The following is a 27248-nucleotide window of genomic DNA, read 5'->3' as shown; positions in this document are numbered from 1 at the left end:
CAATGCACACTAACGGAATGGATAAGGTAATAATTTAGATGAATTTGTAATTTATCATTTCCTCCTGACTGTTGCATGGGCAAGTCAGTAATAATCCATTGCTGCCACTTCTGAAAAAAATGACAGTGTGAGAACATGTACATGGCAAACAGATCTTTAATAAAAGGGGGGGGGGGGGGAACAACAACACCCTGAGAAAAAGTACCCTTTTATTCAAAATGGTAACAATTTAATCAGAAGTACTGTATGTGCAAATGTTGAGAGAACTCCCATCACTAGTTTATCATCTTTGGAAGGGAATGGGGACTGTCTTTGTCCAAAAGACTGGCAACATGGTATTAAAACAGTATTAGAGCTGTTTGAGCTTTTTTTATTTGGTTTTTTTTTTTTTTTTAGGACATGTTCAATAAATAACTTACACTACAGTATTTATTCTTTCAAAGGTCTCTACTGCATCATCTTGGAATCACAGAATGGTCTGCGTTAGAAAGGGCCTTAAAGCTCATCCAGTTCCAATCCCCTACCATGGGCAGGGACACCTTCCGCTAGAGCAGGTTACTCGAAGCCCTGTCCAACCTGGCCTTGAACACTGCCAGGGATGGGGCAGCCACAGCTTCTCTGGGCACCCTGTGCCAGCACCTCACCACCTTCACACAGAATTTCTTCCTTATGTCTAATCTAAATCTCTTCTTTTTCAATTTAAAGACATTCCCTCTTGTCCTGTCACTACATGCCCTTGTAAAACATCTCTCTCCTGCATTCCTGTAGGTACTGTAAGGCTGCTACTTCTCCAAATGCAGGAGTTTAAGAGAATTCTTGCAATGCCTCCCACATACCGTTTACCCCCAAGTCATTGCTTTTAAATCTGTAAGAAAACTCTACCATCTAACTTTCAAGCAGAACCAGCAATTCTCCTACACACAGGCAGCACTTTCTAGATTCTGAACTATGAAAATCAGACTACCAGAACTGTTACTCCTGCTTCTTTTCTGCCTGCCTGTTTTACTTAGTACTTAAAAATACAGTTATTCATTTCAACTATTAACTTCAAAAACCAACAACCACAGTTCTTCACAAAGTACAAACAAGCCCAATCTCTCAGCAATGAATAAGCTGAAATGTAACTCAGCAAGACATTCTAAGGACCTATTCCCATGCTTAGTTTGGATGCATGACAGAATGTTGCAAAAATGGATGACTAAAAAAAAAAAAAAAATAATTTTGCATACAGAAACTAAAGGCGGATAAATGAGGTGCACAGCTCTGAAACAGAGCTGATATATATTTTATTCTCTTTTGTAACAAGCAAGGATAGTAAAAATTATCTGATTTGCATTATAACAAGTTTTTACTGTGAAACAAAACCTATTTCTTTTCTAAACATTACAGGTATTTGTCAGCACTCTGCATTTCCTCACAAACACCTGCACTCTGGGGCTGAAGAGGGCTTCTGCTGAGGGGTAATAGCGTGCATTCAGATCTTAACTGGAAAGGACTTAATTACCAGAAGTAATTATGGCCAGAAACCGGCTCTGGCCTCTAAACCATTTTAACACTATGTTACCTATCCCATTCTCTTCACTTTTAGAGTACGTGAAGCTTAGTTGCTGCTTGTTCAGCTGAAGTCTTGAAGTAACATTCACACATTGGCTATTTTAAGCAGAAGAAAAATACAGATTTGCTAATCTGCATTAAGTTACCTGAAGAAACCAGACACAAAAATACAGAAGAGGTAACACAATGACCCCTAAACCCATTAATTCAATTCTCTGTAAGCAGGTTCTATAACAACTAGCAGGAAAAAAGCCAAAGGCAAATTTGACAACCATTAAAGCAGAACTACTTATATTCTGCAACACTGAGCTCAGTTCTACACTGGGAAATACAGTAAGTGATAGCACACAGAGAGATGGCTGAGATATTTCAGTACTGCTTATAATCTCTCCCCCCTTTTGTTTCAACAAGACTAACATTTTGGAAGTTTTATATTTATCAGAACCCTACATGTGTTTTTCCTGAACCAATTTGTTAAACTCAGTCAGCCAGAAATACACATTCAAATTCCTATCTTTCTCCCAGGTTTTCCTTTGACTGAATTAATTACTTGTGTGTCTTGTATATCTTTTGAAGCAGGAATAACTCCAAGAGCCTGTAGTATACCTACAGCTTTAAACAAAATTAAAGCAGCACTAAAGTATTTAGGGGAAGATGGAAAAAGCTAGCAATACTCAATTAATTCCAAAGAATGAATGTATGTATACCTAACTTCAATACTCACTTCCCTCAAAGGGCAAGAAGTAAGCAGAAAATGAATGACCAGGCAAAAAATTAAATTCCTACTTTACCTTCTACACAGCCTATAGTAAATCACTGTTATGTTCAATTTTCAGTCCGTTTCCAGTGTCCCTCTTCTCCTTCAAATACCCAAAACCACATTTCAAGAGGACTCACTCCATGATTTTTCCAAGGAGAACAGTGGAGCTGAGCAACCTATGGTTTCCCAGATCATCCTTTTGACAGGTGTGTGCAGTATTTGCCTTCCTTTGCTGTGCTTTTCTGTGCTTTCTGGGATTCTTCAATGGTATCAGGCAGCTTTCTCAGCATCCTCAGATGCAGCCCATCTGGCTCTTTGTACTTGTATGGATCTAGAACTCCCAACTGATACCTGACTTGCTCTTCATCCACTGCTGGTGTTACCTTCCCTGAACCCTTCCTGAGCATAGAGATCAAAGAGACCTTTATTAGAAAAGGCTGAAACAAAGGTTTGAGCACTTCAGCCTTATCCGTGGTACTCCAGCTATGTTACTAAATCACTCACAAGTCAGCAACAAGACTTTTTCCTGTTCAGTCTTTCACTGCTAACAAAGTCACAGACACTCTTCTTGTTGACCTTGATCCCTTGCAAGCATCAATTTCAGATGAGCTTTGGCTCTCCAAACACCATCCCTACAGGCTGGCCAGTGTTTGTGCATTTTTCCTTTGTAGCCCACACCTGCTTCTGCCTCCCTTCCCTGCTACTAGACTACTGCATATAACTAGAGAGCAGCCATGAGTTCCCCTGTACAGACAAGAAAGTCACTCAATGCTTCTACCTGCATTCCTGGACTTCCCTTGCATTTGGAAGATGCTGTTCTTTATGAACTCCTTTATTCTTCAGAGCTGTCCCCCAGGGATTCCACCCCTACCCATTTCCTGCATAACCCCCAAGGCCTGCTCTCATTGCCTTCCTCTCTCTCATCAGGATTCTGAGAAGTATTTCCAGTATAGAGACACACAAAAGTTGGCACTGCTATTGCTTATTTCAAGATTGAGTGCACAGTTCAGAACTGATCAGACAGACAAGAGTTAATTACCTCGCAATCCCTGTTGCTAGAGTAACAGCACTACTTTTCTATTTATTTGTATCATCTGTTCCAGGAGAGACACCAAGGCAGGCTTCTGTCTGATGAAGTGCACAGTACAATGAACAAACTGTTAACATTAATTCTGGATGCATTGGAATGTAAGGGGAACTTGGAACTTCTGTCTCCTGCATTTCACCTGTTCACTAGGGAATGAAGGGGACTGTTTAAGAATGGTAGAGAAGCTTGTGGGAGCTCCAAAGACAGAAGCAAGGAAAAGTGAGGGAACAGACATAATACAAGCTTAGACTAATCAAAGTGTTTGCCCATTTCTTCCTTCTACTGAATCATTGCAATAAAAATTAATTGGCAGCTCATTCTGTGGTTGATAGAGATGATAATCCTATCAACCATATCCCTATCAAGGTATAAGAATCCCACAGAAAACATCAAGAGGGTGGAAACTAGATAACAAACTTGCTACTCCCCTGCCCCACTACAGTACATTTACTCTGCCAAAGGGAAAGACATTGTTAAAGCCTTTGCAGTCAGCTGCGTATATCTCCATCTATCAACCAGAAATTAAAAACTCAGTTTCACACATATACTTGAGCCACTGAACTTTGGGAAAAAAACTGAAATTCTTGTTAAGGGGAAGGATTAGCATTTTTTAATTTAAACTAACAGGTCAAAAGCACAGTCTTTCTGTGTTAATTACGCAGGGTTTTTAAAAGAGATCAGGACCAGAAAACTACAGCTATTTTGCAGAGAAATCCAGACAGGGCTTCCTTGAATCTGATATTCAGCACATCACCATCTGACTGTGATGGCTCAAGACACAGTCCCTGAAATGGGAGCAAGTTTTCTATGTGCAATATGGCTCAGCATGGACCTCACTCCAGGTAGCTGGCAAAGAACACACCCAGTGAAACTAACACCAACTGTGCCATTTGCTAAAGAATCACAGCACTTCCTTCTCCAGTTTGACATGTACCTGAACAGCAAAACCCACCACCCGATACTTAACAGACCCTCCACCCAGAAAATCCCCAAACTATTGCCTTCCTTCTATCTTTCAAGTTTCTGATGACTAGCATATTGCCACAGACATAGTAAAGATTTGTCTTGCTTTAGACAACAGACTCTGTTAACAAAATACAGATCCTGAAACTGGCACAAGTACTGAGGTCACAGACCTCAGGAGTACAAAGACTTCCCTTTCCACACATCAGGAAGGCAGCAAGAAGTACTTCCATGCACTCATCTGAATGAGAATGGGGAGCTGGTCAAAAGTGACAAAAAGGCAGCCAAGGGACTGAATGCCTTCTTTGCCTTGGTCTTCACTGGTAAGATCAGCCTCCCAAAACAAATTTCAAAATTAAAGACATCAAATTCAGCTATTACTGTATCTACAGTATATGTATATATATTTAGGAGAACATTTCTGCTACAGCAGAATTCTCATAACATCCTTAGCTGGAGCAGTCAGTGCTTAATAGGAACTTCTGCATACCTAGCTTCTACAGTTCATTGAAAGAAGGTAGACAAGCCATAAATGCACACTAGTCAAATTCATAGTTTCTACTACACAGAAACAGTAACTGCTGCTTACTCCAGATGAACATGCTTTATTTTTCAGAATCAGTTACATACTCTTCAAACAGAATGTAAAAGAATATTTTACTACAGGTTAATATCCTGATGTCATAGACTACATCAGCAATGTTGTTACCACAGTCCATTGTGTTTTCATGACCCTTAAACAACTATTCTCCCAGCCAAAGCTTTTGTAGTGGAGAATAGTAACACACAATTCAACAATATGACTACTATCCATGTAACAAGAACAAAAATACACATTAATTTTGTAATGTGCATGCAAACCCAGGATGACTTTTACCAATGACTGTCTGGACTGAGTGAGCTACCCTAATAAGAGGGCACAAAGTCAGGCCTGACAGAATCTGTTAGATGTCTCTTTCACAAAACCAACTCCTTAGCTCAATTACCTGTAACACCCATATGCAGAGTGTTATGCATATGGTGTTATGGTTATGCACCCATAAGCTGCTGTTACTTTTCACCACATGAAAATTACATGTTTAAAGCTCCCAGACTGCATCACTCAAACTCAGCTCAAGAGCCACTGTGCCTTTACCTGGTTTTACTTCCCCTTGAGAATTTTGTCATGCAAGTGAAGAGAATTCTATTCCAATTTTAACCCACCATTTATGCCTTGCCAGTACTATTCCTTGCACTTAAGAAGTGTGCTAAGGCTGTAAGTCATCATCTTTCCCTCACCTTTACTTTTCTATTAAAGGAGAGAAGCATTACTGCATTGTGCTTCCTAGACAGAAATTATATTTCAGGAGATCAGAGACTCAAACTGCAAGACCACGAGGGAAGCAGAGCTCCAAACCAAATGAATTTTCCATCATCCTGCAACAGTTGTTAGGAATTCCTCTCAATATATACAGAACAATACTATTAAATGAGTTACATCAAGTTAGTGTACTCATTATGTAAGTTTCACAGTTTTCACTGCCGAAACACCACAGGTTTTTGGTTACTAGGGCAAGACAGTTACTGCCCTAGTTAACAGCCCACTGCCTACCTGTAAGACTACCTGTAACTAGGTCTTCCATAGCTTATGTACTATTTTAAGATACTGGTGATAAGGTATAAACATGCCATGGAACTCTAACTCTGTATTTCTCCATTTCTGCTCAGATTCTTCATCTCAGTCTTGAAGATAAACAACATCTTAAACATAATAATAAATGCTCTTTGGTTTGTGTACTCTAAATATGAACAATAATGAATTCTCTTCTTCGCAAGAACTGAAACATGAAACTTTCACTGTAACACCAACCTCTGGAAAGAATTCAAATATACAGTTCTATACGTTCTGAAGTATCAATGCAGCAAGAACTGTCAATTAAGAAACAAACTTTTAACAACTCTATTCCAATGCAGAGAAGCCCTTACGACTAGTAAACCAACATTCTTACTTGTTACAACATTCCCAGATGCTTAATTGATACATCGCAGGCTTAGATGCTTATTGCCCCTTACCTGGTGGAATTTAGCAGGCAGAACAGAAGAACTCAAGCAAATCTAGTGATACAGGTAAACTTAGGTAAGAGGCATGAAAATAGTTCAGTGATCCTGCAATACTGGAAGAAGGGCGTTAACTGGCCTCACAGCAACTGGCCTTTTTTAAATATACTGATCAGCATGCTCAAACTTATTCATAAATGTGCTGACCTCTTATTTTGAGTGTGTTGTGTTTGGGTTTGGCTTTTTTTTCCTGCCCTATCATGCAGAAGAATGAGCTACCTAATCTTCAGTTTCAGTTCCTACAAGGAATGCAATAGCTATCTTCTCACAGTTAGTTGCTATGGAAACAGTATTTTACAACTGGACCTCTGTTGGAACAAAATGTAGAAACAACTAAAAAAAAGTAAGCTCTTGTTTCTGACAATCAGTTGCTTAAAGACACACAGACTAAGGACAAGGCTCAGACAACAGACAACTTTTTGGAACTAGTTCAACACTTATACCTCCATAAAATGAAACAACTAACTTATTAAGGATACTTCAGTCTCCCAGTTTTTATGTGCCCTCAAATAATTTATGACTGGTATCTACCCAGCATGACTAAACTTGTGAAGTTATATCTGCAGATTCATATATCTGCTGGAATTTGATATTCCATTCAAAAATACCCGTAACACCTAAACTTGTCTTCAGTCTCTAAGTTTGAAGGACATACATTGTTTTAAAACAAAAAACTGATGCAAAAGAAAAATAAAATCTATATTGTACTTGCTCCTGATGTATATAACCTGTGCCTCCAAAAGAACATTAGTAAATGGACACATTTGCCACCACATTTCTTCCAAGGCATTTCATAGCAAGTCTCTCTGCCTTGAATGGCCACTCAAATTCTTTGTGGCTAGAACTGGCAGATTACAGCAAACCTTCAAGACTGTTACACCTTTTATTTCCCCTGTTGCAGCCCTTCCTACGTTCAATGCTGCCACCCTACCCTTCCCCTCCCCATCACTTCTTGGGGAATAAACTGTTACGAAATTCTGTCTTCCACATGCAGGAGAGGGCAAGGAGGTTATGAAAAAAATAAAGCACTGGTTTAAAGTCACACAGACCACTAAGAATTCTTCTAAATCCAGTGATATTGACTAATCAATCTTGAATTTGAACTCCATCCAGTAAGAAATAGAACAAGTATGGCATATATTTTTAAAGAGAAGATACAACTATCAGGTCGCTTCAAAGTAAGTCTTCCTGTAGATAATGAGATTTTTGTTGTCTTTAAATCTGGTCAATAGTTTTACCATTCTAACAAGAACTTGAACTGTCAAAGTTTGCACATAAGATGAAACACTACAAACTGGAAAAAACTGCTGGTTATCTTAGGGAAACTGGAAAAGTAGAATTTACAGCTGTCCTGGATGTAAAAAAAGACCTTCAGTTACTGAAAGGCTTGGTTAGATCAGATGCACTTTTCAGCAGTCGAGTAATTCCTCTTCCTCGCATGGTGCTTGTTCCATAAAGGGAACAGGTCTTCACACCACATGGAGAGTCACCTATTAAATTAAATACAGTTTGTAAATCAAATCAACCTTCAAAGCTTGCATAAGTTAATGGACTAGTACTTCATACGCTGCGGAGCTGAACCTATTCAGCAGCTCTAATACGAAAAGTCAGAGACAGGAGTTGTCTCCTCTATGCACACCAAGACCATGAGAAATCATGATTTTCAGTTGCAAGAGTTTGAATTTGAATTAAATTATCTGACACTACAGCGTCTATTTCATATGCAAGGAAATAAGCTACAAGCTTAGAATTGTTATAGTTATTTGTCTTGCAAACTGGATTCTGTCCCTCTGAAGATTAGCTATGAACTACCCAGATGAACTGAGCTCATGTGCCTTCCATTAAGGAAATTTCATCTCTAAAAACAAGACTTTAAATGAGCAGTCTTGATAAACTAAGTTATAGCTGAATACTTGCAACAAATATTAGCTGAGCCTTCACATATAATTATTTGAGAGCAAGGAGAGCATTTTAAAGATGGCCCTGCCTCAAAGCACCTAAGCATATAAGAATGGACATCATATAGCAGAAAAACAAGGGGGTATGAATCAGAGAGTGACATTTATAGGAAAACTACATTTTAAGAGACCTTTTTGACCCTAAGATGGTGTCCGATAAGAAAAGGGTAACTCTTTCTGTCTTCAGAAATTCAGTGAAAGTCATATTCAGGAACAAATGCAGCTTATGCAGAGGTGTTTAAGCTTTATGTCACTTACAGGTAACATCTAAGCCCAGGAACTTGAAAAAACATCAAACGGATTAAGTTTAAATACCTCTTTCCCCTTATAAATGTGAAAGTATCAAACTCACAATTAGAAGGGACAAACTCTTGATGCTGACTTGGAGAAGCAAAATGTTTGTCACATGCAGGACCCTCAGCCTTCATATTCTGTATGAAGAAATAAACATTAATCTATGTGCCTTTTAAAATGCAGCATACACAACTATCCATGAAACCTACCAATTACAGTCAAAACTCACAAATACTGACCCAGCTAGTGATTATTTTAATTTCATTAGTCTTACCAATATATGCCACAAAAGAAGCATCCAAAGAGAAAACAGCTAAGCTAAAATTGGCAAATCTGAACACTTGAGTTAAGTAGGAATAAAACAGGGTATCAGTTTAAAGAATCTGACCTGAAAACGTCCAGCATCCAGTATCACCATCTTGGTATTTGTGCTTTCACCATTATCAAGGTCTTGAAGAGGCAGGTGAGCTGCTGTCAGTGAGACTCCATATGCACCAGCTAAAGATTTACTGATGCAGTAACTTTATGGAGAAAAAAAAAGAAAACAAGAAGAGTTTAGCTAAGAGGGCTGTAATGCTCATGTACAGAAGTACAGCATTTTTAATTCTTCAGCTGGCAAACAAAAGCAACCCCAGATGCACAGAGCAGGAGCTAAACAGTTACCCTGCATCCTTCCAAGGCCACTAGCCTATTCTACAGCTACACGTGAAATTAAAACAATTGCTTCCCCACACTATCAAATGCAGCCAATTAGAAGGGTGAAAAGCAATATTCTTTTCGCAAGACATAGCAGTACATAAAAGGCTTCCAAATGAAAGACTATTCATTATCATTTCCCTCAAACCACTGCCGAGTGTGATCTTAAATTGCATTTCCTTGTGTCCCAACTATTTACTTTCCCTTTCCTCACACCTGAAAAATTTTAGAACCTTATGTATTTGTATTATATGTAAGGCAATATAAAAGTTCCTGAAGTAAAGATATACTAGAAAATACTGAAAATGTCTCACCACATACAGGTATACTAAACCTCTACAGAAACTCAATGAATTCTAATGTAACTGACACTTCTCTCAACTCTCCAATAGTAAGTGGATGTCCTGGGTTCAGCAGTAGCAGTCATTTTTCTCCTTCTTAGTAGCTGCTGCAGTGCTGTGTTTTTGACTTTCAGCCTGGGAACAGCGCTGATAACACCAATGTTTTTAGTTGCTGCTCAGTAATGTTTAGTCTGACCAAGGACTTTGTGAGTCTCATGCTCTGCCAGGGATGAGGGGAAGCCAGGATGAAGCAGAGACAGGACACCTGACCCAAACTAACCAAAGAGGTATTCCATACCACAGCATGTCATGTCCACCATATAAACTGGGGGAAGTTACCTGGAAGGGTTAGATCACTGCTTGAGTTGGGCTGGGTATCAGTCAGCAGGTGGTGAGCAGTTGTATTCTCTTGGTATTTCCCTTATCATTATTGGTGGTAGCAGTAGTGCTTTGTGTTACACCTTAGTTACTGGACTGCTCTTATCTCAACCTGTGGGAGTTACATTCTTTTGATTCTCCTCCCCATCCCTCCAGGAGCCGGGGGGAGGAAGGGGGGGAAGTGACAGACCAGCTGCATGGCTGGGCTTAAACCAGGACAGTGGAGGTAATGAAAAGATGACAAGAGTGATGGATTAGTATCACAGAGGTTACATTACATCTAAGTGCTAAGACTCACAGCATATTGCTAAGCCACATAAACAACAGGTAAAGTTAGAACAAAATCTTGAGAGTGAAGGGAATAAATGAAACTCAAGATCTAGAACTACAGTGCTCCAGGCAGTCAGAGAAGCCAGAACCAAAAAAGTGCCTCTGTACTAGAATAAAAAGTCATCATAGTGGAGATAAGTCCTTAGCAATACTTACACAATCTTCTTACAGGATGCCAAAGCACAGCAGAGTATGTCATTCTCTTCATGCCACTTGCACCTACATGAAATGAAGTTCAGGCTTATTTCAGATGCATCAGTATTTTTAGTCAACATGAATAGCTGGGTCTGGTCAGAAGAAACAGGAACAAATAATTAAGATTTTTGTCTCAGTGACCTTACAGTACCTTTACAACTTCACAGAGGACCAGTACTCAACAAGGAAGCTCTAAGTGGTTTATGAAGAGTTAAAAGGCATGCATAAAGGCAACCTGCTTCATGCTGAGGTGGGAGGAAAGAGAGGAGAGAGAACCCTGTAAGACAAAAGGGATTTAAAGGTAACAATTTGAAGTTTCACATTAATGTGAAACCGTTCCTTTTAGTATAAGCACTTCATTTTCCTCTCCAAATGTGTGTTTTAAAATACATTTTCCCACTCTTGAGGTTTCCCTCCAATGTGAAGATACTCATGGAAATGGAAAACTACCTGTCTATAAAAAGATAGTGTAAGAACTATTATCCCAATGGATCTTAAAATCCACACTGTAAGGAGACTTCAAACAATAGCATTTTCTTATTTTAATGATCTACTACATTTTAAGATCAAATTATTGGTTCTTACAGTAGCAGAGGAAAAGTTAAAGCATATTTCCAAGCCAACTGTGTCCTGACTGAACACTGCCCTGAAACACCACAAGCTACATACCACTTAGTTGTACGATACAGAAGAATCTGAGAGCAGGAAGAGCTTTACTGTCCACGACACATTAAAAAAAAAAAAAAACAAAAAAAAACCAACAAAACAAACCCCAAGAAAAAGCAACACCACAAAAACAAAAAAAAACCCACCAAAAGCAAAACAAGAAAACAAACACACACAGAAAAGTCCTAGAAAGTAAATATGATTCCAGATATGTAACAAAGAACACTCATTCTGAAAGAAAAAAAGATTGAACATTTAGGCTTGAGAACTTGACTTATACCACTAGCAAATATATCTTGTCCCTCATCACAGCAGCAGCATGAGGCATTTGATACATAGTAACAGCCAGGTCTCATCCAAGTTACACTTCTAAGAGTCTCAATCTTACAACTTTCATGATTTCCAGTTAACCACCACAATATATTTTATTTCCATTTTGACCCCCTCCTTTAAATTAGGGCTCAGACTCAGCACTAAAAAACACTTTACACTTCTTTTGGGAAAGAATATTCATTTCCAGTTGTACTCATGATGTAACAAGAAGGATTCAAAGGCTTGCAGAACATTCCACCCTTGCAGTTTACAAGCTGTACCGTAGGGCACCAGGACACACCAGGCTAATAGATGCTTCCACAAAGAAGAACACAACATACCTGGTATTACTGGAGAAATCCCACAGGAAGGCATCCAGTTCTCTACACACCCAAGTCTTGGATGGCTCCTTTTGGTATTTCTTCTGGTGCAGCTGTATTACTAGGTCCTCTACATCAAGGAGCTCCAGGTGGCTCTCAATGCCTATAGCTCAGAGAACACCCAGGTCAAGAGAATAGAAGTCAGTGAAGGTATAGTGGAAGGTGTCCCGGCCCACGGCAAGGGGCTGGAACTAGATCATCTTTAAGGTCCCTTCCAACCCAAACCATTCTGTGATTCTATGAATATTCTTCTTAGCTTCACTGTTCATTGTCCAGCCTCTTACCAAAGCATCAAAGATCTGGTAAAGCTTAAGAAGTTATCCCACCAGTGGTTTCACTAAAACCTGGCTTCTTAGCAAAGTGGGCCATCTTATATTCCCCTAATTTCTCTCCACCTCCATAATAATGTTATCCTGCTTGCAAGCTAGCTCTCCTCAGAAGCTGTTAGCTTTGCCATGTGTTGCTATCTGCTCACATTCACAATAATCTCACTGCCTCTAGTGCTCCTTTAAGTGGCTGAGCAAGAAAAGAGTATATATTCTCCAGATGTGTTCATTTAGCCAGTAAGCTGCTCATGCTGCCCTTTTACTATCACTGATGGGGAGGAAAAGAAGAGGAAGCAGCACACAAAACAGTTCTAGCTATCAGTACCAGCTTCTATGAAACCTTTGAGACCCCAAGACTTTTGACAAATACAGCTATCCATGAGTACATAATCTCTCTTTGGGGACAAGGATAGAAGGGGGAAGCCAAAAATGATTCATTTCCCACCTGTGATGCTAGCCATTCGATTGAGACACCAGCTAATTCGGAACCTGTCATTAGACTAGAGGAAAGAAAATTTCAGCCATGTTGAAGAAGTACAGTACATAATTCTGACATTTGCAAGACTTCTGACTATGTCTGAAAAGGTCCCCTCCAAAACAAAACTCAATGTCTGTGGGGCTGAATGTACACTCTTCCTGAAAATCATCTTGAAGAGGAACCAAATACCACAGAGGCTTTCCAACCAAAGCCCAGGAAAAATTCCAGGAATTAAAGGTTAACCTATAATACATCCCTTAAGTGCTCTATTTTTTTTTTAAATGTGTATTTTTTTCAGAGCCCAAGATCTTGACCCTCCCTGCCTTTTTAAGGATATTAGGCTTAAATAGAAAAGATAATATAGCTACTATGAAGCTTAAAACAGCTCTAAGTCCTAACATTTAATTTTGCTCATTGGCAAATTAAACTTGAGCAAAAATTAACATGTATTCTCATGGCAAAAGGCAAAAACATCCCTTAAAAAAAAAGTAGGACTGTTTGACTATTATTCAGCACAATCAATTTAGTGTTGATCTTACAAGCCTTTAACCCAAGTCAGAACAATGTTAGAGACCAAGTGAAATGCTGATCAGTAAACCAGAGCCAGAAGTGCAGGCTGAAAATAAGGCAGAAAATTAGGTCTCTGCTTTATGGAATTGGGAAGCTTTGGAAAAAGAGTATCCTTTCCCATTCGTGGGCACACTGACTAGGTTTTAGAGGGGTATCTTCTTAGTCATCCAACAAAAGTGAAATTACAGGTTTTGATTTAAAGCATCTTACTTTGACCTTGACCATACCCTGCAGTAAAAGCGAGGCCAAACACCTCTGGCTGGCTGGACAAACTCAAGAAGTTCCCATAAGACAACCGCATAACAAGTACGTGGAAGATGAAATCCAGATATAGGGATCTTGTGAGTGGCATCACCTGGTAGGACAAAAAAAAATTACAAGAAGTCCTGCTTCCTTAAATGATCAGAGCTCCCCCCCCACTTTGTACCTTTTTATATACATACATGTATACACAAAAGCACACCTCCTGTGCCCTACAGGCAGGGTCTCAGATTAAGCTATTAAAATCTGCTTCTTTCAGCAGAAGACTGCTGGGTGTGGGCTGTGAGCAAACACGCACACACTTACCCCTTTTAAAAGTCCACTATCTAAGTGTTTGATATACGAAAACATAGGCCAAGTTTGTTCCCTTTATACACAACAGGAGGAAATGTCCTAATAAAACAAGCTGGAATCTATAAACACTGAAGAGTCACAAGGGAAAGAAGGCAGGCCAAGCCAGACAGAACAAAGTTAAAAATACTTTAACTTCGTCGATACATGTAGAGCTGCAAAACACAAGTTCTATATACAAACAAGTATCTTTGCGTTAACCAATTATGAATTAGCACTTCATGCTGAAGATACACACATGGACTATCAAAGAAAGGATGCTCTGCTCAGATAGCCTTGAAAGCTTTTGAAGCCATACAAGGTTGTCCCATTTAACAACATACTGCAGTTACTATTGAATTAAAATAGAAAGACAGAATACAAGTAGCTGCCATTGATATAACCATTTTGGGTGTGTGCTCTGCCATTTGTGGGTACAAGAAACAGAAAAGGTGAGTGTGACAAGCTGCTCTGTCACTCCATTTTCTTCGAAACTTGCCAAGTTCCCAGCAGGAGAAACTGCAGGCTCAGAAGACATGTGGATACAGATGAGGTAAGCCTGTACACCTCTGCATACCATTCTTTTTCTCCAGTGATACTCACTAGCAGCCTGGCAGTGGTACCGAAACCCACATGGTGGTACTTCTGCAAAAGAGCAGGGGAGACGGAAAAAACAACCACCATCATCCAACATCCACTATGAGAGATCCTTAACTCTGAGCTAGACACCATAGTTTCATGTACAGAAAGGAACAACTTAACCTTCCCTTATGGCCTTGCGAAAGTGCCACAACTATTTTTGGAAAGGGTTATTTTCAATTATATGCATTTAAAAAAACAAGTATATTGTATAGTGCGTGTGTGTTTAGGTCAAATCAAGACAAACATGCATTGCCATGAAATAAAAAGCACAAACATCTGAATGTCCCCCTGGATTTATTCTACACTTTTTGAAGCTTCCTGCATTCCTGATGCTTAAGTCCATCTCTTCAGGAACAATCAGCACAGCTCTGATATTTTAAGACGTCCAACCACTTACAACCAAAGAATAAAGCCTATCTTAATACCAGAAATCTAATCTGGGCAGTAGTAACTGACATTAGAAAACCTCCCTCTCACCCCAAAGCAACATGAACTATGTCTTGTCTCCCTTCCTTGGAACTCACCTGGCTCTATGAAGTGATGGAAATCAGCCATTATGCCATCCTGCAGGGAGTACTTGACACACCCAATCTCACAAGGCAGGAAGCGCTGTTCACAGTGGGATGGCAGCTTGCCATGGCTGTAAATGTTCAGGAAGTAGAAAATGTCTACAAGTACAGCTGAAAGGGAAAAAATAAATTCAAAAGAGCCACCAAAAGTTATAGCAAGCCATTCTGGCCACACCTCATCCAGCAACAGTTTCAGTGTGCTTTCTTACATGAGTGTCTGAAGGAGGGTAATGACCAAGTAAAACACACGAGCTGTGTGTTCCTCTGTATTGCAGGCAACGTAACTAATACTTATGCAAGAGTCAGGCATCTTGATAGCTCTGGTATATCTTCCATAGATGCTCATGTGTGTAGAGACAGGGGCAGAATAAAAATTAAAATAAATAAAAGCACTTAAAATTAGACCCCAAACCCACAAGAACATTGAGAGGCCTGGAATCCAACTATTGCTTTTCATGACAAGTCTTTTCACCCTTTAGGAAAGTAAGGTGGGGGGGACGGGGGATGGGGGGGACAGACCAAAACAAAAACCAAAAAACAACCCAATCAGAAACTACAAAGCAGCCTCACAAGCCCAATTCAGTAATTTACTCAAGTCAAATGAGCTGATAATATTCTGGGGTAGGAGGAGATAAGAAACCTGCCAATTAAAAAGATTGCTTCTGGTCTGCCAAAAAAGCTCCCAAAGAAGGCAGCAAGAACACCCAAGGCAAATGTTAATAAATAAATTTATTATTTACTAATTTAAAGAGCATCCAACTATGAAAAATATTTCACAATACAGCTTAATCCTTCTCTTTAGGAGCATCACCTAGCATTCTCACTGAAATTTAAGGTAGCTGTTTAATCCTTATGCTTAAGCTCTGCCTCTCATCAAAAAATCCTGCATTTCTGTTCCGAGTTCAGCAGTAGCAGTCATTTTAATCCTTCTTAGTGCTGTGTTTTCGACTTTAGCCTGGGAACAGTACTGATAACACACTGAAGTTTTCAGTTGTTGCTAAGTATTGCTTACTCTGATCAAGGACTTTTCAGTCTCATGCTCTGCCAGTGAGGAGGGGCACAAGAAGCCAGGAGGAAGCAGAGACAGGACACCTGACCCAAACTAGCCAAAGGGGTATTCCATACCACAGCACATCACACCCAGTATAGAAACTGAGGGAAGTCACCCAGAAGACCCAGATTACTGCTCAGGTCGGGCTGTGTATCGCTCAGTGGGTGCTGAGCAATTGTATTCTCTCCCTTTGTTATTTCCCTTATTATTATTGGTGGCAGTGGTTTTGTATTATACTTTGGTTACTGTACTTACCTCAACCCATGTGATTTACATTCCTGCGATTCTCCTTCCCATCCCTCTGGGAGTGGGGGGAAGAAGTGGGGGGAGTGAGCAAGTGGCTTGTGTGGTTCTGAGTTACTGGCTGCATTTAAACCACAACAATTTCCTACTGAATAATAGAGATCTGTAACTGATTTTACACAGAAACAATACTTTATAGATGCCTGACTTTATGCCACTGAACACCAGCTATAATAAGCTTGAATGCCGGTGGTCTCTTACATTGGTCTTCAACTTCACAAGCTGTAGGGTCATAGGAAAGATAGCTCTCCTATCATAGGAAAGAGAGTTCTCCAGAGTCTGAACTGCCTTCCTTGTGAAAAAAACTCATATAGCTACAGGGAACCATACAGGAGTTTTACTGAAAAATATTAGGCCGCAGCATCATAAAACACATCTTGGTTACCCTTTATCATTATACCTCTCATTCAGTTTTAAAGATCAATTGTGCCAGCTCAAGCCATGACCAACCCGATCAAATCTGCATCACAGTGACAGGGGAGCATAACCTCTGGCAGGTAGGCTGCTAACAGGTACTACACTTTTTATGGAGCTCTTTCATGCTCCTCCATAACCATAACAGGAATACAGTTCATAGACGTCTCGGGTAAAAGGCTTGAGCTGAGTCTTAACCACACAGCAGATACAGCTTATATGAACTGGCTGTTTGACTTACCTTGTAAGCATTAGCATTTAGCATTTACCATTTTTCAGACTAATGTAACATTAATTGGGGAAAAGACTACAGATATGTTAATTACTCAATTCTAATTAAAACATCCATTTGAAAAGAGGGTAACAGATAAAAAAGGTTTCATTTTCCAGAGTTCTTGCAATAAGGAAGCAAGCCAGGACTGACAAAGTACATATCCCCTCTTCTAGTCTCCCAAAGAGGGCAGGTCATGATTTTATTTAATACCTCTACCATACAAATTTTGAACTTTGATATCTAACAACTCTTCACCCTTTAATACAGTTACAAGTATAGGTACAGGTTGTACAATAGGTACAACTTGGATTAAGCTTCATAAGTAACAAACTTCTATTATGAGTTGAAGAATTATCTTTTTTTAAAAGCTTTTAAATAATTGTAAAGAAACTATTAGTGGCTATACTCCCATCAAGCTAAAAAACAGAGGCTAGAATTATTTCAGAAGTGGGAGGTGGAGCAGGGACAGACACACATTTATTTGCACTGACTTCCCTTGATACTACAAAACGCCTTTTTACAACAGTAGACCATTAGTTTAAAACAAACAGCTGACACAGATGGTTACTGGCAAAATGTAAACAGCCTTTGTATAGGTACCATTGAGAGTATCTACAAAGGGCAAGCTTTAATCCACCAGGATTAACTACTTTAAGATTACTATACCCTGATCATTCTTCCAAGACATAACAGAGGCATCTGGAAAAGTCACACAGGGCATCTTTATGGTGGGGCAAGCAGGAACTGGAGGAGACAGATTACATGTCTGAAAAAGATTGAAAAATAAATAATAAATAATCAAGACTCCTGGCACCCCATAAAGTCCTTCATCTCCTTATATTAGAGAAAAATATAACATCCACTAACAGCTATGATTAAGTGGAATGGTCTGCAGTTTATATATAAGCTGTAGACCAGGAAAGCATGATTTCTCATCTAACAAAAACTGAGATATGTGTCTTAGTACCTCAGTCAACTCACTACAGCTGGAAAGAAAAATGTAATTCCAGGGGGGGCAGGAGGGAAGGGAGATTTTGTTGGTTGAACCACTTGTCACAGGCAAGAGACTTCTCAAATTACAATTTCAAAATTTTTTCTGTAAGGTTTATAAAAAAATTTGGCACATGAAAGTTGCCTTTGCTAGGAATCAAATCAATGGAAAGCTGATAAAACCTGGAGGAAGTAATCAGATTGCTCCAGCACAGAGCAAGTATAAGGGGCACATATGCCCATGAAGCATTGCAAATCCACGTATGAACAATCAGCTTTTAAGAGGACAGAACGGATACATGGCAGGCACAGAGAATTCAATTCAAGACCCCAACTGGGAGTAACATCTACATCTAGGTACACTAATTCCAGATGACCACCTCAAAGTTTGTTGCTTATCAGTTTGAACTATAAAAAAGAAAAAAAAAAAAAAAAAAAAAAAAAAAAGAAAAAGACAAGATTAGTCTCATTCAAGTAAGCTTAAGTCGTCTCAGAAAGATGACCAAGACCTTTCACTGCACAAAATAACTGTGGCTGTCTACATATAAGGGTGTGATTAATACACTGTGATCACATACAATGTTACACATGCACACTTCCCTATTTCCACTGACCAGCAGTAAGGATGATGGTCTTCGTTTTGGTAAAGTAATTATTTCTTTCCATGATTATAGCTTCCTAAAATGCTACAACTTGTGGAAGGAAACACAGAAGCCTCCATTTATGACTTAGTTGTCATTTCATGTATCTCCCATATATGAAAATGGAGCTTCATTAATTACATTCCCCTAGCATGGTAAGTCACACAGCAGCAGTCATGCTTTAAACAACTCTTTTCCAACCAGGCAGGCCTCCAAAATCTGAAAACATTGCCTAACATCTCCCATCTAGTCTAGAATGATTAATTTGACTAATTCAGATTTACTAGTTACTCCAAATGACAATCATCCTGTCATGCTTTTAGCATCATATAAGTGTTTTAAAGTCCCAAACTTTGCCACCACCAGTAATTAGTAGTTCACAATTAGTATTAAGTAACATGGGAGGAAGAAGTAATTGCAATATTATCCATTTACTCAATTGTGGTCTTTCCTTTGACACACAAGGTTTTAGACTGCCAACCAAGACTGGAATAGAGTGAGGTTTCTGACACTTCACATAGTTCAAACCCACACACCTTTTAAAGACAGTAAATAGCAGAAAGGCTCTTCTCACCACAACCTAACATCTTAACTTGTTACTTCTACATTGTAGGACTTTGTCCTCCACCATTGTTTTACTACTCTCTTCATAATCAAACCAACCTTAAAATAATAGAAAGGCATAATCAATCTTTTTGTGCATAGCAACATCTCATTGACCTGATCCACCACAGCGCCAATCAAGAATGCCAAATCCGCACGTGGTTTCAGACTGTCAAACAAGAACAGCCTAAATTAAGGACATCCATGAAGCAAAAGCAACATGATTCATACTGATTTACAGTATTCCAAATCAATTAAGAAACCCCAACACTGCAAGTCAGCGACTGCAAAATATCAAAAAACATAAAACTAAGTTGTTAGAGACTACATTTTACTTTGTAAAAGAGCCCAAAGGAATAAGCTATGCTTGTTTAAAATGGTATAGAACATCCTCACCTTCAGTTCAAACCAGAACATTTTTCTGCATAACCTTCATAACAGCATGGACTACCACAGCATCCATAATCTCCAGAGACTGAAGGCTATGGAGAGCAGGTCTTCTATAGCATCATAGCTGACCAAACCCCAACCCCACTCACTCCCCCTCTTATTTGGCTACGTTGCAGGGTGTTCTTTCTCAGTATTTACCTCTTCCACTGTCTTCTGAGAGCATTTCTTTCCACTCAACTTACGAGCCTTCTCTGCATATGCCATCTTTTCTTCCATAGTCAACATCTTTAAGGAAAACAAATTGGTAAAACACATTTTTACTGTTGCCTCCTAGCAGTCCCACAAACCAAAAAATTCCATGCAAGAAATTAATCGTGCATTTCCAAAGGGCATTATCAATACTTGGCAAGAAATACCAACTACTAACAGACCCAACCAGTGGCATAACAAAGCCATAAGCTTCGGTTTGAAACACCTAGCAAGCATATGCATTTGAAGCATTTTCAGGTGAGGGCAAACTAGCACTCCTCCACCACAAACAAGAGGTCTTCTGAAACACCGCATTCCAGCCAGGGATGCCAGTATCTAGTGTACTCAACACAGAGCTGTGCTTCCTGGCACACCCCTGCCGCTGAGGGGAGGACAGCTAAGCTTACCTCCAAGAAAGGCAATTTTATCCTCCACACAACCTACACAGTAGCACCATCACACAGCTCCACCTTACATGATGGGTGCTGCTTCTGTACCAGCAAGAAGCAAGCGAGCTACTAAACCCACAGTCCCCGCACACCACACCCAGGACAGAACAGCTCTGCAGGCCCTCCCATCGGTGCCATCAAGCCGCATTAACTCAAGGCCGTTCCCCTCACCGCCCAAGCCTGGGAGCAATAGGGAATAGCGTCAATGACACAGGTCACGGGCAGCCTACGCCGCTGCAGCTCGGGCAGCTGTTCGCTCACGAAGAAACAGTACGGGCTCATAAAGCCCTTACGGCGTGGCATGGCGGTGACCCACCGCCGGCCTCCCAGCTGGCCACGCTACAACTGACCCGCAGCCCGCCTCCCGGCAGGGGGACTCTTAAGCAAGCGCCGCCGGGGAGGAGCAGAGGTGTGCCCGCCCTCAGCTTTTGGCGGCAAAGGGAGAGAAACTGTTACATGGAGTTCCTCTCGCCCGCGGCTGGGGGCTTCACTGTCACCTGAAGGTGATGGGGAGAAGGGCGTGGCGGGGTTGCTTGTTTGGGTTTTGGTGTTGGATTTTTGTCGTTGTTGGTTTTGGGTGTGTGTTTTCTTAGTTTTCATTTTTAAATGCTCTTTGGGTGCTGAAGGATGAGAAATACCCAATGGGAGCTTGCATCAAGTTTTCTCAGACATACACAATGCAGGGTCCCTAACCTCACAAAATGGCAGTATACTGATTTTTCAAAGTAAAAGGGTCACGCCCCTCGGTATCCTCTCAATCTGAATAATGCTATGTATTAAATTTAGTAAAATCCTTACAAACAGTGACTAAATTCATTTATGCAGATAGATATGTTCATAAAATCACAGGCTGGTTTGGGTTGGAAGGGACCTTTAAGCGCATCCAGTTTCATCCCAAAGGAGTAGCTGTTGTTCAAACTTATATCTTTGGCTTAGCTGATTATGTTTGTCACTGCTGGAACTGCTGGTAAGGTCAGATCAGATTCCTCTTGCATCTCACTTGCAGCTGGTTCCTCTGAGGGTTAAAAATGCTGGCACTGTCTTATGAAGGCTATTCTGTCTTGCTCAAATCCAGTAAAACAGTTTGTTTTATGTTTGTGAACCACTGACTGAATTTGCCATTAAACATAAAGGAGAGATCAATGGCACAGCTACAGGTTGGGCAGAGAAGAGATTCAGAGCAGCCCTGCAGAGAAGGACTTGGGGGTGTTGGTCAATGAGAAAATGAACATGAGCCGGCTTCAGTGTGCGCTCGCAGCCCAGAAAGCCAACCGTATCCTGGGCTGCATCAAGAGGAGCGTGACCAGCAGGTCGAAGGAGGTGATCCTGCCCCTCTACTCTGCTCTCGTGAGACCTCACTTGGAGTATTGTGCGCAGTTCTGGTGTCCTCAACATGAAAAGGACATGGAACTGTTGGAACAAGTCCAGAGGAGGGCCACGAGGATGATCAGGGGACCGGAGCGCCTTCTGTATGAAGACAGGCTGAGAAAGTTGGGGCTGTTCAGCCTGGAGAAGAGAAGGCTGCGTGGAGACCTCATAGCAGCCTTCCAGTATCTGAAGGGGCCTACAAGGATGTTGGGGAGGAACTCTTCATTAGAGACTGTAGTGACAGGACAAGGGGTAACGGGTTAAAACTTACACAGGGGAAGTTTAGATTGGATATAAGGAGGAAGTCCTTTACTGAGAGGGTGGTGAGGCACTGTAATGGGTTGCCCAAGGAAGTTGTGAATGCTCCATCCCTGGCATTGTTCAAGGCCAGGTTGGACAAAACCTTGGATGACATGATTTAGTGGGAGGTCTTTTTGCCCATGGCAGGGGGGTTGGAACTAGATGATCTTAAGATCCTTTCCAACCCTAACTATTCTATGATTCTATGATTCTGTGACATTGTTGAAAATGTATAAAATCGTTATGTAAACTCAATGAGAACAGGGAAGGATTTTTAAAGTCACTTGTGAAAAATCATTCATATTCTGGTCCAGTTCCTGATACATGAATGCTAAATCTCTTGAGGAGACACTGCAAGAAACAACTTTTATCTTGGCAGCACAAACTTCTGCTCAGAGTCTAGTTTTTCAGGCAGAAAGGCCAGTATTTACTCTTACATTTCTCTAAAAGTTGTTGTGAGGAGTGCATCTGTGCACATTTGTTTTACTTTCCGTCACACCGTGTTCTTTTCTCTCCTTTGCAGCTTTGAGACCCACCCTTCAGCAGCCGTTCCTTTTAAAGAAATTTAGGTAATGTGTTCATCAACTGTTTGAAAAACATAAGGCTCTAGTAATAGCTCTCCTAGGTCTAGAGGTGTGGTTGGAAAATAAAATTCATAAGCAGCAGAGAGAGAAGGGATGTTTCTAGTGGGATGTGGGGGAGAGATAAAACAGGGAACAGATCATCTTCAGATCACCATGTCATCAGCATTCTTCCCCAGGGCCCTGAGGAGAGCCCAGTGCCTCTGAAGGAACTTGTGTTTTAACTCTTTGATTCTCTGCTTCTCAACTTAGGTGGAAAAGGAGATCTCTGTCCCATTTATACCAATCTGTAAATAACTTTTGTAACACTGGGGTCATTCCAGCAGATAAAAGCAGTATTTATATATTACTTTTTTTTTTTTTTTTTAAAGGCACTCTATTAAATTATTTGATATGCCAACACTTAACTCCTAGGTACCCGGCCTTGGTGGAAAACAAGGACATGGCTGTGATAACCGAGATGTATGTGAGCCTTCGACTGGGTGCTTGTTAGATATTTATGTTCTCAGGACTATCTGAGCATGCAAAGAAGGAAAAGTTTAAGTGTGTAGTCAATTCTGACAGTACATGTGAGTTTTCAGTCTCAAGCTGCTGCTGAATGAAGGTTTTTTAAATTGCAGTTCTAAATGTTAGGTACCATTTTTCAAAGTCTTCTTTTGGATCTGGCCCTATGTAGGATGACCTGGGTAATTAGAGACTTTTCAGACTGATAGGAATCCCAGGCAAAAGAATAGAATCACTGATACAGGAGTTGTTTCAATAATGAATTAACGTAATGAATGCCAATAAACATGATTTGCAGAAAATAGATTCTGTTGCATTTGTTTGTAATTGTATCAAAAAGATATTGTGTGGTTACTAAAGGTAATGCATTCAGACACATGAGGCATGTGACTTGACACAATACTGAATCAACTGAGGAATTGTAACAGTGCCTGGGATGCTCTTTCCAGATTAGGTGTTTGCTCAAGAATATAGAAAAATAACAAGTCTGTTGAACTTCCAGAGAGAATGCTAAGGGTGCTTTGATAATAACCTGATGTTAACTCTGTTCAGAAATGCCTTAAGAAGGCCCTTCCATCTAGATTGACAGTACTAGAAAGTGAAGTTAGTTGAAATCGGGCAGGGTGAGGTCCCCTCCAACCCAAAGTATTCTGTGATTCTAGTTGTAACAGATATGCTGTAGCTCAAAAGGGATGTAGTGTGGCAAAGTGATGTGGCCTGTTTTATTAAGAAAGCTGGATATATGACAATAACAAATACCCAGTTTGTGAATTCCAGCTCCCTGAAGGTATTTGTGCTGCCCACAGTTTCTCTACAGCCAAACCCATAGAGGATTTAACAACTCGTTATCTCCTTGGTTATCTGTAGATATGCAGTTTGTCTTATTCCTGTTCTTTGTATTTTTGCTTATGGTGACACACACAAGAGCTGGGATAATTTACTTATGATCTTATGCTTATACGATAACTTCACAAAACATTATTGCTGATGTGCACTTAGTGTTTTACTTAAAATTTCAGGTTCTCTCTAAAAGTGTAGCAAAGGGACTCTGTGATTTTTGGTGTATGAAAAAGAATCAAGAGCAGCACAGGAAATTTATACAGAGGAGTGAACACTACAGAAAGATGCTGGGAGGATTTTTTGTTTGATTGGTTGTTTTGTTTTGTTTTCTGATACTGAATTTATATTACAGGCTCATTGGAATGAGAAAGTAGAATTTCTCCATTAAGTATTCAAAACATTTGGTACAAACATCATGGTTAAGAACAAAAGCAGTTTATGTATCCATATCACTCACTCCCGACATTAATGGTAAGTAAAAACTCTGTATTATTGTGCTATCAAATGTAGCCAGGCATCTCAGAAAAAATAACATGCCCAGAGGGTGCATATATTTCAGCAATATCTTCCTGTGAATCTATCAATGATTAATAAGAGATTTCAGTGTAACAAAGTAAACAAGGAAAAGTTTTAGTTAGTAGCTATTCTGAAGAGACTCACTAAATGCTATGATTTGATGATCATAATAGCTTAATAGCTACTGTAACGTGCTGGTCTCAGTACTAAATCAAACGAGCAGTGTCTAATGGCTGAATGTAGTATGACATCCCAGAAAGCTGTTGAAATCACTGTTTCTATGGAAATTTCTACAAGGGAAATCCAGGGGGCTGAATGGATTTGCAAAAGTAGGCATAAAGAGAAGTATCTTAATGGAGTGTAGAAGGTTTTCAGGGATGTTGCTGAGATGTGTCATTCAGAGTGAGGTGTTGGTGTAAATTATTCTAACTGGTAATTTAAAAAGCTGATTCCACTTATCATGATAAGGTCATTTCCTTATCAACAGAGGAAATGACCACAAAAGACCCATGCTAGTAGATGAAAGGAAGAAGGAGTGAAGTAGTACGCAAGAGTCAGCAGCTGCTACAGCATGAACAAAAAGTGAGTTTGTGTCCATATTGTTCAGCTGAATTTGTTCATGAACGCATTGTTTAGAGGTGAACTGATCCAGATAGAGCCACAGTATCACTTATATCAAACAGTGCTGTAGCGTGGTATGTTTCCAGTTCAGTCTGGGGATAAATTATGCAGGACAGGCACAGGGAATTTGGCTGTTCGGGCTGTCAAGTGACTGAGGGAGGCAAAGGCTGAAGTCTACCAGTGTGCTGTTTTCAAGGGACAGTGAATCCCTGCTGGGCTGTGGCTTGAAGCAATCTGGCTAATTGCACAGAAATTTACCCACCCTTTGAAGGTGAAACTGGGCTAACTGCAGCCCTCCTAACTAGTGAAAAGGAAAGACAACATCCCAGCATTAACTATTAAGCCAGCTCAGATGTTGCAATACTCAGATCAAAGGTCTACAGAGATCTGGAACATCTATTCAGGGCTCAGGTATCCATCATATCTGCATATATACAAATGACAGATCACATCAAGTGAAAAAGAACCATACAGTGAGTTTGAGTATGAAAATTTCAAAGCAGCTATAAATCCAATTTTACAGGCAAAACAATGGTGCTTCCTTCTATTTAAAATCTTTCCTTCCTTTGTTGTGAGTCAAAAGTTTAGCAAAAGTGATGTATGCCAAATTTATTTGCAAAAGCTGGAGTAGAGTAAAAAAACCAACCAAACCACACTAGGAGTAGTTAACAATAGTGACGCACAAGGGATTGTACTGCTCCCAGTCAGATCATATCAACATCAGGACTGTCGCAGGAAACTCTGGATCAGGTCCTGGCCAATTAAGCTGCAGAAGGTCAAGGCACCAAGATTTCACTTGAAGTTTTAAGGGTTATCAGGAAAAGTAGTTATGGGAAAGAGAGAAAAATAGCTTTGTGTTCACCTTTCAGCAGTCAGCCCATACAAATCTTCATGTATTATAGCCTATAGATCTGTAACAGTGGAGAGGCATGCCCTCAACTGATGCAAAGGATCACAGCTCCATCCAAGTTGTGTTTCTGGAAGTTGAAGCTGTGGCCCTGCCATGAGTTTCTGCTGTGTTTTCCACCTGCAAGTACGCACAGAGGCAGTGGGGTGTCAGATCACTATGTGCTGAAGGAGATCAGCTCTCTGTGCTGTTGTGTATGTATATTCTTTAGCATAACAGAGTCTTGGTTCTTAATAGTGGCTTTTTGCCAGTGCTGCAAAACAGTTAAATTCATCATGTATTAGGTCAGAGGAACACCAGGACACTGATCGGGGTGTAGGGTTTTGTTTTCTTTTTTTTTTTTCAAAGCAATGTTGAATAAAAACAAACTTCTATGTGAAAAGTATTTTTAAACGACATTGAGTAGCACTGAATAAAACACTTAAACCCAGACTTGCTGCCTAGGGATTATCTCCTTGCTTAATTCCACTTTAACGCTATTAACAGAGGGACTGCAACTGTTCAAAACCAAGTAAAATGTTTCAACACATCTTTTATCATAGCAAACATGCTGTTTTCCTTTTTCACTCAGAAATTATTGATCTATTTTTATTCACACTTTGGAAATAAGCTTATCTTGCCTGTAGAGAGGTTCAGTCTGAAAGGCAAAATTATGAGAGATCTACAGGCAGTCAGAAAATATTGGCTAGAATGCCAATGGCTTGTTCAGTTTTACCGCCAGCACCCCTGTGCACCCTGCCTTCAGCAGTGGGACACAGCTCTAGGGCCCAGCTTTGCGTTAAAAAACCAGAATCTTAAAATCTAGAATAGTTAGGGTTGGAAGGATGTTAAGGTTGTTCATGTTCTTTGGCAGATGCCAGATGAGAAGTTGAAGACTACTCCCACCTCTCAAGGGGCTCACTGGCGCCTGCAAAATCCAAACACTAGCCAAGTGCCTGAAAAGAAAATGCCAGAAGATGAAAAACATGCAAAGGGAAGCTGTGCTGGATGCTCTGAATGGTGGGTGCCATACTGGAAGGTGCTTCTCTGGTGCTGAGCCACCGAAGAGCATGTTGCTATT

General features: G+C 40.2%; 1 protein-coding gene across 1 annotated transcript; it reads right to left on the bottom strand.

The window, feature by feature from the left end:
- Positions 1-7832: 7832 nt before the first annotated feature.
- On the bottom strand, positions 7833-20854 carry MAEL (maelstrom spermatogenic transposon silencer; the record flags this gene model as incomplete). The annotated part of the gene is made up of 12 exons (XM_080613487.1): positions 7833-7951; positions 8772-8850; positions 9102-9234; positions 10615-10677; positions 11973-12114; positions 12783-12837; positions 13613-13740; positions 14580-14621; positions 15143-15298; positions 17896-17995; positions 20052-20138; positions 20723-20854. The coding sequence occupies 12 exons, from the start codon at positions 20852-20854 to the stop codon at positions 7833-7835; spliced, it is 1236 nt and encodes a 411-aa protein (XP_080469613.1).
- Between the last annotated feature and the right edge of the window lie 6394 nt (positions 20855-27248).

The sequence above is a fragment of the Psittacula echo genome, assembly GCF_963264785.1.
Source record: "Psittacula echo genome assembly, chromosome: 3".
NCBI classification, from domain to species: Eukaryota; Metazoa; Chordata; class Aves; order Psittaciformes; family Psittacidae; genus Psittacula; species Psittacula echo.
The sequence above is the reverse complement of the archived record's forward strand: the minus strand, read 5'-3'. Positions and strand labels throughout refer to the sequence as shown.